The sequence below is a fragment of the Ovis canadensis genome, chromosome 1 (genome assembly GCF_042477335.2).
Source record: "Ovis canadensis isolate MfBH-ARS-UI-01 breed Bighorn chromosome 1, ARS-UI_OviCan_v2, whole genome shotgun sequence".
Taxonomy (NCBI): Eukaryota; Metazoa; Chordata; class Mammalia; order Artiodactyla; family Bovidae; genus Ovis; species Ovis canadensis.
The window spans coordinates 194258723-194272609 of record NC_091245.1 but is presented as its reverse complement, the minus strand read 5'-3'; the positions used below and the strand labels follow the sequence as shown (position 1 = coordinate 194272609).

Here is a 13887-nt window from a genome sequence, read left to right as displayed (position 1 = left end):
TCAATCCTTCGAAAGTCCTTTGATAATGGCCTCTATTTTAAAATACAGAAATAGGGACTGAGAGATATTAAGTAACCTGCACAAGCTCACAGATCTAATTTGAAGGGGTAGAATAAGAATTTATACCAATCTGATTAGAGCCCAAGGACAGTTTGGCCTGAAGGACAACAAAGTTTTAGAAACTGGGATTTAGAAATAAGAGGAAAGAAAACCAAGCAGATTGCAAGCAAATGGAATGATTGCCTTGAGTCAATGCTGTTGTCTGGATCTTGCTTTTATCCAATGACTGGGCCAGATGAAAGACTGAGTCTGGTCATGGACATGATAAAACGTATGGAATTCTCTTTCAAGAATATGAACTCAAACATTCTCAATGAATCCTTTTTGTAATCTTTATAAATTTGCAAGCTAAAGAAATCTTCTTCTGATGTACAGCTGTAGACAAATATCTGGACTGAATGCATTTTCCTGAAGTTTGAACAGTGAGCAATCTAAAAATGTGGGGGAAATTGGGTTGGCAGCCCCCTGACAAAGTGTTCAATATCATTTTAACAAGTCTTATTTCTATCCACATGAGTACGCTTGCCTGGAAAATCCCATGGATGGAAGAGCCTGGGAGGCTGCAGTCCATGGGGTCGCTGAGGGTTGGACACGACTGAGCGACTTCACTTTCACTTTTCACTTTCATGCATTGGAGAAGGAAATGGCAGCCCACTCCAGTGTTCTTGCCTGGAGAATCCCAGGGACGGGGGAGCCTGGTGGGCTGCCGTCTATGGGGTCGCCCAGAGTTGGACATGACTGAAGTGACTTAGCAGCAGCAGCAGTACTACTCTTAAAAGAACTTGTAGAGCAAGGTGGCTATTAGTAAACTTTATGGTAACTTAATATCTGGCAAAAACTCCTGGGTCTTTTCCCTGAGTCAGAAATAACACTACTCACTTAGCATCTGTACTTTGAGTTCAGTACTCAAAGTATTCAATTGTTAGTATTTGATTCAGCTCTAGGATAAACAACGAAAACCTGCTGCTGCTTTAGATGCTTATTTCTCAGATGCTTGTTTTCACCAACCAAAGTACTATTTACTTCTCATCACTGCTGTTTAGTTCTTGAATACAGCGTTCTTTCAAAGACCTGTACCCTGCAACAGAAAGCAGATAGGAATCTAGGTTGCAACTTTGCTATAAAAAATGTTTGTGGGAAAAAATTTTTTTAAGACACAATTGATAAAGAACTATTGTTCAAAATATACAAAGAACTTTTAAAACTCAACAATAAGGAAACAATCTGACTTTTAACAAGGCAAAACCCTTGAACAGACATTTTACCAAAGATGGCAAGTAAGCACAAGAAAAGATATTCAGCATCATTTGTCATTAGGGAATTGCAAATTAAAATAATGATATACCACTATACACTTATTAGAATCACCAAAATCCAAACCAATGATGACACCAAATGCTGGTAGGAATGTGGATCAACAAGAACCCTAATTACATTGCTGGTAGAAGTACAAAACAGTACAACCACTTTGGAAGACAATTTGGTTGTTTCTTACAAAACTAAACATACTCTTACAATGCAATCCAGCGATCAAGATCCTTAGTATTTACTCAAATAAACTGAAAACCTATGTCCACAGAAAAACCTGCACATTATTTATAGCAGCTTTATTCATAGAGACCAAAACATAGAAGTGTCCAAGATTCCTTCATAGGTGAAAGGATAAAAGAATTGTGATACAGACAATGGAATATTGTTCGGAGATAAAAATAAATGAGCTATCAAGCCATGAAAAGACATGAAGAAAATTTAAATGCATATTACTAAGTAAAAATAAGTCAATCTGAAAAGACTACATACTGTATGATTCCAGCCATATGATATTCTTGGAAAGGCAAAATTATGGAGACACTGAAAAGATCAGCAGCTGCCAGAGTTTGTGGGAAGAGAGAGAAGAATAAATAGGCTGAGCATACAGTGAAACTATTCTGTATGACATTCCAATGGTGAATACCTATACTGTATTTGTCAAAAACTATATACTAGACAAGGTTTCCCTGGTGGCTCAGACTGTAAAGAATCTGCCTGTAATGCAGGAGACCTGGGTTTGATCCCTGGGTCTGGAATATCCCCTGGAGAAGGGAATGGCTACCCACTCCAGTACTCTTATCTGGAGAATTCCATGGACAAAGGAGTCTGGCGGCATACAGTCCATGGGGTCGCAAAGAGTCGGACACGACTGAGCGACTTGGCACACACAGACTGGACAACACCTAGAATGAACCTAATGTAATCTAGAGACTTTGGGGGATAAGGAGGTGTCAGTGTAGGTTCGTCCCTTATAACAGATATACGCTATGGTACAGGCTGTCTATCATGGCGGGGGGGTGGGGCAGATGTGGTTAAGTCTGTGTGAGGGCAGGGATATATAAATTTTACCTGTGAACCTAAAGCTGCTGTAAAAAAATAAAGTTCACTAGCTAAAAAAGTTTGAAAACCAGTATGACAGGGGACAAGGAGGGTGCAGAAGGCGAGACTGGCAGAAGAGATAAGAGATTCAAAATACTGGGCAGACAACAGGCCAAATAGCAGAGAGGCAATCGAGGATGCAGCAATCAGCAGGCCCTGTTTAGGCGTACACAGACAAGAAGCGCCGGTGCAAGTGTGAGGAGGGGACCAGTCCTGCATCTGGACAGGCAGGCGGCATCCTGGAGGAGGCGGCGCTGGGGGTGGAACTGCCAGGCTCTGATCCCACAGCAGAACCGTTTGCCCTCTACCCTATTTTAAACGTTCTTCCAGGGCCTGGGGGTGGTTCCCCAATGGCTTACTCTGAGTGATCTGAGGACAGAAATGCCAGGTTACGTCAGAGTTTCCACCCATTCCTCTCTTCCTTTCCTGTTTTATTTCCTTGTCAAGATACTAGCCACAGGTCTACCCAGAAGAAAACTAATGTTAGTTCTAGAGAAGTGAAGTGCTTCCGAAGAAACCCCAGCAAAGAAGTCTCTGATGTATAAGGTCTCCTTGGTGGAAATCCCTGACTTCTGGTGGTTAGGTTGCCACACTTCCACTGCAGGGGGCCTGGGTTCAATCCTTGGTCAGAGAACTAAGATCCTGAATGCTGTGTGATGGGCATCCTACACACCTAGACAAAGTCTCTTTCATTCGCTGAGTTCCTTAAGGACCAAGTCTGAACTATAAAGGCTTAATCAATAAGGCAAAGTTGCTATTCCTTATAATAAGCATACTATGGAGAAGGCAATGGCACCCCTGTCCCATGGGTGGAGGCACCTGGTAGGCTGCAGTCCATGGGGTCGCGAAGAGTCGGACATGACTGAGCGACTTCACTTTCACTTTCCCCTTTCATTCACTGGAGAAGGAAATGGCAACCCACTCCAGTGCTCTTGCCTGGAGAATCCCAGGGAAGGGGGAGCCTGGTGGGCTGCCGCCTATGGGGTTGCACAGAGTTGGACACGACTGAAGTGACTTAGCAGCCCCAGCAGCAGCAGCAGCAGCAGTGAAACAGTTCTAGGGGAGATAAATTCAGTGACAGCGTCTTTCTTCTTTTTTATTTAACTTTACCATTTTCCCAGTCTCTTTCTTCCCCTGACTCCAAGTCCCTGGCAATCACTTTTCTACTGTTTATATGAGTTTACCTTTTATTTATTAATAGATTCCACATATAAATGATACCATGCAGTACTTGTCCTTCTCTGACATTTTGCTTAGCATCATGTCCTCAAGGTCCATCCACATTGTTGCAAACATCAGGATTTCCTTCTTTCTTGGACACTTAGCTTGTTTCCATATCTTGGCTATTGTGAGTAACGCTGCAGTGATCATGGGCATGCAGGTCTCTCATAGACACCCTCTTTTAATTTCCTTTGGATGTGTATATCCAGAAGTGGGATTGCTGGATCATATAGTAGTAGCTCTATTTTTAAGTTTTGAGGAAGTCCCTGAGCTGGTTCCCCTCATGGCTGTCATAGCTTGGATGCTGCAGTCCCAGGCATCACGTGAAGGAAGACCCAACAATATTGAGGGGTTAAGAGAGCATTTTCTTCCATGTACTTCTTTTTATCATTAGAAAAACTCTTCTTCCAGTCACAAGAGGACAGGATTCCCCTTATATAAGGAGCTAGAGTAGTCAACATCATAGAGATGAAAAGTAGAATGGTGGTATCAAGGGCTAAGAAGAGGGCAGAATGTGAAGCTGATGTTTAATGGGTGCAGAGTTTCAGCTGCAGAAGATGAAAAAGTTCTGGAGGTGGATGGTGGTGATGTTTGAACAACAGTGTAAGTGTTCTTAATGTCACAGAACTGTACACTTAAAATGGTCAAAAATGGTAAAACTTTTAAATTGAGATATAATTGACATATAATATTGTATTAGTTTCAGGTGTAAAACATGATTCAACATATGTATGTTTACGTAATAATCACCACACTGAGTCTAGTTAACTCCATCACCATAAATAGTTATAATTTTTTTTCCAGTGATAAGAGCTTTTAAGATCAACTCTTAGCAGCTTTCAAAAATACAAAACAGTGTTATTAGCTATAGTCACCATGCTGTACATTACATTCCTAGAGTTGATTATAACTAGAAGTTTGTAACTTTTGACTACTTTCCTTCATTTTTCCCACTGCTCTCCACCAAAAAAAATGGTAAATTTTATATTATGTGCATTTTATCACAAGTTACAAAAAAAGTTTTTTCTCAGAAGCCCCACAGTAAACCTCCTCTCACATTTCATAGGCCAGAATTCTGCCACCTGCCGCTTCCTAAACCAATGATAATGGCAACATTAATGAAATTACTGATTGGCTTGTTCTCATCAAGATTTACCCTCCTTGTGACTGGATAGGGTGGATCCCAGAGACCCCTGAAGCACACAGCTGCTGAATACTTGAACAATATTTGGATTTAGATTCTGTTAATGAGGAAAAATAACGAAGATGGGGAGATATTGGGGATGATGGCCACTGGATAGAACACCAAGATCCTGGCAAGGTTTTCCCACTGAGACAAGGAAGGACTTGATTCCTTCAGGGCACCCAGGCTTCTCTGAAGATTCACATGAGACTTACTGACTCCAACGCCCAGGGGTCCTTGAGCAGTTATATTGTCTCTCAAATCTCTTCCTGAGGACAGACATTGTAATTTCATCACCTCACAGCTGACTGTGATATCAGTCTCCTGAGGGACATCTCTGCCTCTGGTTTTATCCCTATTTGGATCCATCTTAAACACCCATACTAGAATAACTTTGCAGAACCAACACATATGTCCAAACTCCTTACCAGGCTATCTAGAACCATCCACTTTTTTTGTAATCCTTGTTTTCAGCCTCCCTACTAGTATGCTTCTTAGGGTAAGGATTTTGCCTTACTCTTCATTTTATTCCCAGTACCTAGAATAGTGCTGGTCATTCAGTCACAGGTTTTATCCATTCAATTGGAATTTATGGCAGTCAGCAAATATTGAATAAATGAATAAGTTATTCAATGAATGAATATATCCATGACCTGACTCTTAATCAGTTTAAATGCTGTTGTTTTTCTTTTTCTCACATACATTTTTTGCTTGAGAGACACTCACTCATTGTTCCCTGACCACATCACATAACCTTGCCACCCACATGTGTGATTTTATTCAGTTTCTCCGGTTTGTAATACTCTTCTCTCTCTTCTCTGATAATCAATGACCTACATTTCCTTTAAGGCCAAAACCAAATTTCACCTTCAATGTGAGTGATACTCACATCCAAGGCTTCAGTGACATACTCTCTCATCATATATGATTTTTATGGTCTGTATCTACTCAGCACACAATATTTTTATCTATTTTTTCTTTTCAATATATTTATCTTTTAAATACCTCTTCAGTTAGTATTTAAACCTTTTGAATTCAGAAATCTGCTTTATGCCTGTTTTTATTCCTAATACTTAATCTAATACTATAAGCTTAATAAATATTTATTAGTTTCTAAGGATGGTTGGAGAAGGCAATGGCACCCCACTCCAGTACTCTTGCCCGGAAAATCCCATGGATGGAGGAGCTTGGTAGGCTGCAGCCCATGGGGTCGCTAAGAGTCAGACACGACTGAGTGCTTTCATACATTGGAGAAGGAAATGGCAACCCACTCCAGTGTTCTTGCCTGGAGAGTCCCAGTGACGGCGAGCCTGGTGGGCTGCCATCTATGGGATTGCACAGAGTCGGACACGACTGAAGCAACTTAGCAAGGATGGTTAGATAAAAGGTCTGAAGCTTCTTTAAAACTAATTTAAGTTCTAAGTGAATAATTAACCTCTTAAAATTTGAGAGTAGTATTTCCATCAGATTTAATCCTAGTATATGTATACATTTGTGTACCTATATATCCATTTACCAGAATATACACTGAGTCACAGTTACATCTGGTTGTTTTACTATGTTGATGTACTATGGGTCATTTTTCAAAGGCAAATATTATAGTGCATCCCAGGACACCTGTGTTCACACGATCAGTTCTTTGAAACTATATTTGGATGTACAAGCTATTAAAAGCTTCTTGTACTGAGTGACCTTTCAGGCAGAATTTAGATCGAATACTCACACTGCTGCTGCCTGTTGCTGAGTGGATAGCAGCAGAAAACCCTGGATTCAAACCTCTGTGGGGCTTTTGTTTTGCTTGTTTTGTTTCTTTTCATTTTGCCTTAAGAAGATGAACAATGAAACCACAACCCTGATATCCTTAAAGGAGGCAATGAAAAGGTTGCTAAGGGCTACAGGGAGGGAGCAAGCATGGGTCAGCTTTTCTGGGAAGATGGGTAGGAGAAGAATGAAGAATAAAAACAGGCAAATAGCTACAGGCATGCTAATTAGAATTCTTTTTCTGTTAATGTGTTCAGGTTCAAAAATTGTGTCCATTAATAATAAAAATCTCCTCCTAGGTGCTATATTCCATTCAATTAATGCATGCACTATATGCTGGGCTTACAAAAATAAGCAAAATGTGATTTCTGTCCTCAAGGAGCTCACAGCCTTTGGAATAACAGATTTATTCAAAAATGCTTACAATTTAATGTGACTGACCTTATAATGGTGATGTTCCTAAAGGGCTATGAGAACATGAAGAGAGGAATGAATTTTGCTTTTGATAGTGGGAAAAGGAACCCTTCATAGAGGGACGTTTAGACTGGATCTGAAAGTGTGAGTAGGAGTTTGCCAGAAATAAAAATATGGGAATTCGAGGGTGAGGAAAGTCTGTGTAAACCCCAGATGTTTGGACTATCATACCGTATTCAGTCAGCAGCTAGATGTCTCATGTGACTGGTGACTAAGTCGTGCAAGAGGACTGACAGAGGATGGGGCAAAGGTTAAAGAGTCTACAATTCCTGCTGAGGAGATCTGACTTGACTCTAGCAATGTCACTAGGCAAGTCAGGGCAGCATAAAATGTATATAATAGTCAAGTTATGAGAACAGAATTGTGTTTTAGAATAGCTCTCGGGGATGGATTGGAGGTGAAAAGCAGAAATCTAGTTAGACTATTGTAATCCTAGGTTGAAGTGAAAGATGGTGATTAACTGATTTACTAGAGATAGAGAGGAGGGAATAGATTAGAGATATGTTGATGGAGAGAAAGGGGGAAAATAGTGAGTTATTCTGAGATTTCTAGTTCAAGGAATTGGGTAGATGGTGATCCCATTAACTGAGCGGGACAACTGTCACAGAAATGCAGATTTGCAGACATGTTCCTTAGGATTTATTTGAAACAATCTAGGAATGCCTTTGAACGATCAAGGTTATGGTTTTTCCAGTAGTCATGTATGGATGTGAGAGTTGGACTGTGAAGAAAGCTAAGCGCCGAAGAATCGATGCTTTTGAACTGTGGTGTTGGAGAAGACTCTTGAGAGTCCCGTGGACTGCAAGGACATCCAACCAGTCCATTCTAAAGGAAATCAGTCCTGGGTGTTCTTTGGAAGGAATGATGCTAAAGCTGAAACTCCAATACTTTGGCCACCTCATGCGAAGAGTTGACTCATTGGAAAACACTCTGATGCTGGGAGGGATTAGGGGCAGGAGGAGAAGGGGATGACAGAGGATGAGATGGCTGGATGGCATCACTGACTCGATGGACATGAGCTTGAGTGAACTCCGGGAGTTGGTGATGGACAGGGAGGCCTGGCGTGCTGCGATTCATGGGGTCACAGAGTCTGACCCGACTGAGCCACTGAACTGAACTGAACTGAACTGAACTGAACTGCAGGATGCCTTTTGGTGAAAGGATTCCAAATAATTGTTTCAATTTATGTAAACCTATTACTGATTGACAAGCTAGAGTTTATCTCTAGAGTTCAAGCTGGAGATGACTTATAAGAAGTACATTCTTAAAGGTCTAAAAGTTAATACAAAGAGTTTACCAGATTTAATAGTTTTGACTTGTAGCCAGATTGCTGGCATATTAGGTCATGTAGGCCTATGTTCCTATGAAAATGCATATTTCATACAGAGCCTTGAAAAAAGTGAAAATGTTAGTTGCTCAGTTGTATCTGACTTTTTGCAACCCCATGGACTCTACACTGCCAGGCTCCTCTGTCCCTGGAATTCTCCAGGCAAGAATATTGCAGTGTAGCCATTCCCATCTCCAGGGATCAAACCCAGGTCTCTCGCACTGCAGGCATATTCTTTACCATTTGAGCCACCAGGGAAGCCCAAGAATATTGGAATGCATAGCCATTCCCTTCTCCAGGGGATCTTCCCAATGAAAATGCACATTTCATACAGAGCTTTATCTATATGCATATAGAATCCAGAGCAATGAGAAAATTCCATTGCTGCAATTTCTGAAGATGGAGTGCAAGGGGAGGGGTTTACTTAGTAAATTCGGCTTAAGACAGTTGAGTCTGATACTACCATCTAAGTGGAGAGCTTAGGACAGGGGTGCTGAAGTGAAGTGAAGTGAAGTAAGGTGGCTCAGTCATGTCCGACTCTTTGCGGCCCCATGGACTGTAGCCTACTACGCTCCTCTGTCCATGGGATTTTCCAGGCAAGAGTGCTGGAGTGGGTTGCCATTTCCTTCTCCAGAGGATCTTCCTGACTCAGGGATCGAACCCAGGTCTCCTGCACCGTAGGCAGACGCGTTACCCTCTGAGCCACCAGGGAAGGACAGGGGTGGTACCTGAAGCTAATTAACCTTGGAATAAAGTGAAGACCAAGAAGAGAAGATGGTCAAGGACAGAACCCTAAGCAATCACAGCAGTATTCAGGTCACTGGGGACATAGAAACTCAGGAAACTGGCTGTGTATCACTTCATGAAAGACAGTGTGGGTGACTTCACGCAAGTGAGTTGTGGGGTTTCAGGTCTTTGTGGTTCAGTTAGATGTAATTTTTGTGCCACAGCGCCCTCTAATGATCAGGGTTGTTCAGAGCAACTCAGGTGCCCCTTTTGCTGTTAAACTGCCTAGCATTTCACCAATATCACAAATGTCATAGAAGACATGTTTTATTACTTCTGTGTAAGACCTCTGCTGGGTATTGGGGCACAAGCATAAAGATGTTCAAGAAATAGTCTACGATCCTCTCTCTTCAAGAGTTTACAATTTAGATCACGAAAAGCTAACTCTTAAAAATAAAGGAAGAGGTGGGGAGTGACAAGTAATAGAGACAGTGTCTGTGACAGAGAAGCAGGCAAGGAGCAGATCTCCAGGTAGAAAGGCCGAGGGATCCAAGCAGGCATGGCGTGAGCTTATGCCTGATGGACAAGACTTTGACAGTCAGAATAAGGTGGAGAAAGCCACCTTAATAAATACGGGTCTCAGCACTTGTTAATAGCTATATGATGGTTAAGTCCTGATCTTTTTGAGACTCAATTTCTTTATCTGTAAAATAGTAAAAATGACTGCTTCACTACTTATGGTTGTGATGAGAATCAAATTAAAGTTTGTATAAAATATTTCTTAAAGTATGAAGTACAATATATTAATAAAGATGAGGCAGATAGTTGAGATAATTAGACAATTCACATGTTCGGCAATATAAGGAATGCAAGAACTAGGATGATGACTAGAGAGAATGGCAAATGGGAACATCTATCCATAACTGTTTAAAATTTAAGCAGCTACTGATAGTGACTGGAAATAATGTATTGTAGCTTTATCTTTAGGCAAAATCTTAGTTTTGTGCTCTGACCCAAATTAACCTTTGATTCTGTTATACTATAGAGTAGACCACAAGCTCCAAGCTTTAGAAGCACATTTTAAAGAACTGGACTTCATCAAGGATAATCTGACACAGAAATTCGAAGATCATAGCAAGACTTTGGCAAACCAGGGAGCCCAAGATGAGCTATGGACAGCAGTTCTGTCACTCAAGTGAGTATCTAATCAGAAATCAGTGGAATTTTGTGGTTTCATGAGAGCTTGTAGTGGTCGTTCTAAAACTGCGCTTCTTAATATGGTTCCAACAATGGGTTGTGAAGAAATCATATTTTTTCAGGCTCATTCATTCAAAAAAGATTGAGTGCTGGTTTACTTCCCATACTGTGGTACACATCTCAGAGTCCCTTGCTTGGCAAAGTTTGAATAACACAGAGATGGATAATGTAAGTGCTCTGCCATTGAAAAATTTGTCGTACAAGTGGCCTGAGATCTAAGCTACCCAGTTTAGTGCAAATCCTCTTTTCTTTAAAAAAAAATTATTTTAATAGTATATATCTGTTAATTCTAAATTCCTAATTTATACTATGGTAACCATACAATTATTTTCTGTGTCTGTGAATCTATTTCATAAGTTCATTTGTACTATTTTCTTAGATTCCACATATAAGTGATATTGTGATGTTTGTCTGTCTTAGTACTGTAACCTCTAGGTCCATCTTGTTGCTGCAAGGATATTATTTCACTCTTTTTTATTGCTGAGTAACATACCATTGTAGATATATACCACATCTTCTTTAGCCATTCATCTGCTGATGGGCACTTAGGTTGCTTCCATGTCTTGGCTTTTGTAATAGGGCAAGCCCTATTTCTAAAGTATTTTCTAAACTATAACAGCTGCTTCTGTTCTGAACCCAAAAGCTGGGTTGGCCTCTTGGTGTGTGTTGGGTCAAAAGACACAACCAAGCCAAAGATTTGGACAAGGAAGGATTTATTACTTGCAGCAAGTAAGGAGAACAGCAGGGATCTTTCCCTAAGCAGTGTCTTCCCAAATATCAAAATCAGAAAGTTTTAAGCTAAGGATAGATGCATATTCATGAAGGAGCTTGAACAGAGGAGACCAGCACAGAACTGGGGCAAAGGTTGACAGAATTCAAGCTTTAATGATTGAAGTCAAAAGGGTCAGAAAAGGTCAACATCATCATTCTATCCTCCACCTGGGCTCCAAAATCACTGTGGATGGTGACTGCAGCCATGAAATGAAGACACTTGCTCCTTGGAAGAAAAGCTATGACAAACCTAGACAGTATGTTAAAAAGAGGAGACAATACTTTGCCGACAAAGATCTGTCTAGTTAAAGCTATTTGAGAGTTGGACCATAAAGAAGGATGAGCACCAAAGAACTGAGGCTTTCAAACTGTGGTGCTGGAGAGGACTCTTGAGAGTTCTTTGGATAGCAAGATCAAACCGGTCAATCCTAAAGGAAATCAATCCTAAATATTCATTGGAAGGACTGATACTGAAGCTGAAGCTCCAATACTCTGGCCACCTGATGCAAAGAGCTGACTCATTGGAAAAGACTCTGATGCTGGTAAAGATTGAAGGCAGGAGGATAAGGGGTGACAGAGGATGAGATTATTGGAGGGCATCATCAACTCAATGGACATGAGTTTGAGCAAATTCCGGGAGATAGTGAAGGACAGGGATGCCTGGTGTGCTACATACAGTCCATGGAGTTGCAAAGAGGTGGACATGACTGAGTGACTGAACAACCACCACTGCCACCTGGGTGGGGCTTTAGTTCCTGCAGAACTCTAAGATACATATCAGATTGTTACGTATATCCTTTTAGGAAGAATTGGGCTTCCCTGATGGCTCAGATGGTTAAGAATCTGCCTGCAATGCAGGAGACCCAGGTTCAATCCCTGGGTCAGGAAGATCCCCTGGAGAAGGAAATGGCAGTCCATTCCAGTATTCTTGCCTGGAGAATCCCATGGACAGAGGAGTCTGGTGGGCAACAGTCCTTGGGGTCACGAAGAGTTGGACACAACTGAGCAACCAACACTTATCACTGAACTATTGTTTCTTGATATCCTTTCCTTTGTTCCAACATTCCATCACTTCCCTTAAGATCATGAATTACTGAGACCTGTTCTAGGGCAAGCACTGTGGCCAGGCTTAGATCACAAAACTGCTTAGATAAACAATGGCTTTTATGTCAAGAGATCCAAGTCTTGTTCTCTTTCACTGGAAACCTCTAACCCAATCTGTTTAAAGTTCTCCTAGTATGTTTATACTTCTTTGAATTATCCTAATAAAATTCACTTTATGGCTGCACATAGAGAGTTCTACTGCTTAAGAAGTGCCCACATTTTTTGTAGGTTCACTTCAATGGAATTGAATATTTTATACAGCTACGTCATTGAAGTACTTGTCCACTTGCACACTTGTGTGCTTGAGAAGCTGCCAGATCTGGTGAGAAGTCTTCCCACCTTAGCCTCCATCCTTAGACGAAAAGTCACGAACAAGCGCATCAGAGTTGTATGGGAGTCTGTTCTGGAGAAGTATGGGTTGCAAGAAGCAGATATCACAGCACTGTGTATCTTCTTTGTAGCACATGGTAACAAGGCAGAACACTACATTGCTAAAGTAAGGCAGATGTATATAAGAGATATCAATTTCATGATCTCTAATATGGTAAAGAACCAGGCTCTGCAGGATGGTTTGCTGAAGGCTGTGCAGGTCATTGAGAAGGGGAAAGCAGAAATGGCCCCTCAAGAGAAAAAGTCAACCCTAAAAGAGTTGATACCATCAGTCAAAAGCTAATCTGTTACACTGGACTCAGAGATTCCATGTCTAGTATAATTTATCTTGCAAATGGGAAGCAATACATATACACAATTTAATACAGGCTTATTTTTATAGCAAAAGTGAAAAGTGTTAAATCATAATACACTGGTACAATGGATACTTTCTGTGTAGCAATATAAAAGAATGAAGAAGCTTTCATGTAACTGTATAGTAACACAGAGTTATCGCCAAGATGTGTTTTAAAATATTTCCAACATTATTGCTCAGTGGGAAAAAAAGGGCAAAAACAAATACATAGGCTACTATATCTATAAACTTCTGGAGAAATACATTAAAAAGGGGTAACATTGTTTGTCTTAGGGAAGAAAACTAATTAGAGGCTAGGGATCAAAGGCAGGAAGAAGTCTTTTCACTGTTAATTCATTTTGTACTTTATGAATTTTGAAACATGTGAATGTATGATGTAGTAAATAAAAAAAATCTACTATATTTCGTATGTTGATGTGTATTTTCTTTCTGGTACAGTTCCATAGGTATTTTATACTAGAAAGGGAATTCCCACACAGTGATCATATATTTTATAATCTTTTTTAAACAAATGCCATGCAATATGTAGTGTCAACAATAGAAACATTTTAAAGTATGGATCCTGCCCTACAGGCAAAAGTTACTTAATTTAGAAGGTACAAATTCAGGACAACCAGAATGAGTAACACCTTGGAGGGAAGTTAGGTAGAGAAGGATAAATAATACAAGATGTGTTACCTTGCTGGTTCCTCCTTGAAAATAGGTTGGTTGCCAGATACATGCACTTAGTCTTATCCTTCTCCAGACACATTGTTTAGAGAAACCATGCCACAAAGGAGAGAGAGACTGGAACTATGTCTTGGAAGTGTTACTAAATCAAACTTGGGTCTGCAACAAAGCCAATCTACT

The 13887-nt window shown here is 40.6% G+C and overlaps 1 protein-coding gene and 1 long non-coding RNA gene across 2 annotated transcripts in view; one reads left to right on the top strand and one right to left on the bottom strand.

Annotated features, from left to right (window-relative positions):
* Nucleotides 1–13887, bottom strand: part of LOC138422340 (uncharacterized) — a 28865-nt gene that overhangs the window by 14161 nt on the left and 817 nt on the right. The gene's annotated exons all lie outside the window — the stretch shown is intronic.
* Nucleotides 6571–13447, top strand: SMCO1 (single-pass membrane protein with coiled-coil domains 1). Its single transcript, XM_069557001.1, has 3 exons — nucleotides 6571–6754; nucleotides 10207–10356; nucleotides 12522–13447. The coding sequence occupies exons 1-3, from the start codon at nucleotides 6705–6707 to the stop codon at nucleotides 12964–12966; spliced, it is 645 nt and encodes a 214-aa protein (XP_069413102.1). The 5' UTR covers nucleotides 6571–6704; the 3' UTR covers nucleotides 12967–13447.

Excerpts from the sequence above, each read along its gene's own strand:
- SMCO1 (XM_069557001.1), top strand. The coding sequence starts at position 6,705 with ATGAACAATGAAACCACAACCCTGATATCCTTAAAGGAGGCAATGAAA. Across the intron at positions 6,755-10,206 it reads TTAAAGGAGGCAATGAAAAG|AGTAGACCACAAGCTCCAAG; the intron begins GTTGCTAAGGGC and ends GTTATACTATAG. Across the intron at positions 10,357-12,521 it reads ACAGCAGTTCTGTCACTCAA|GTTCACTTCAATGGAATTGA; the intron begins GTGAGTATCTAA and ends CATTTTTTGTAG.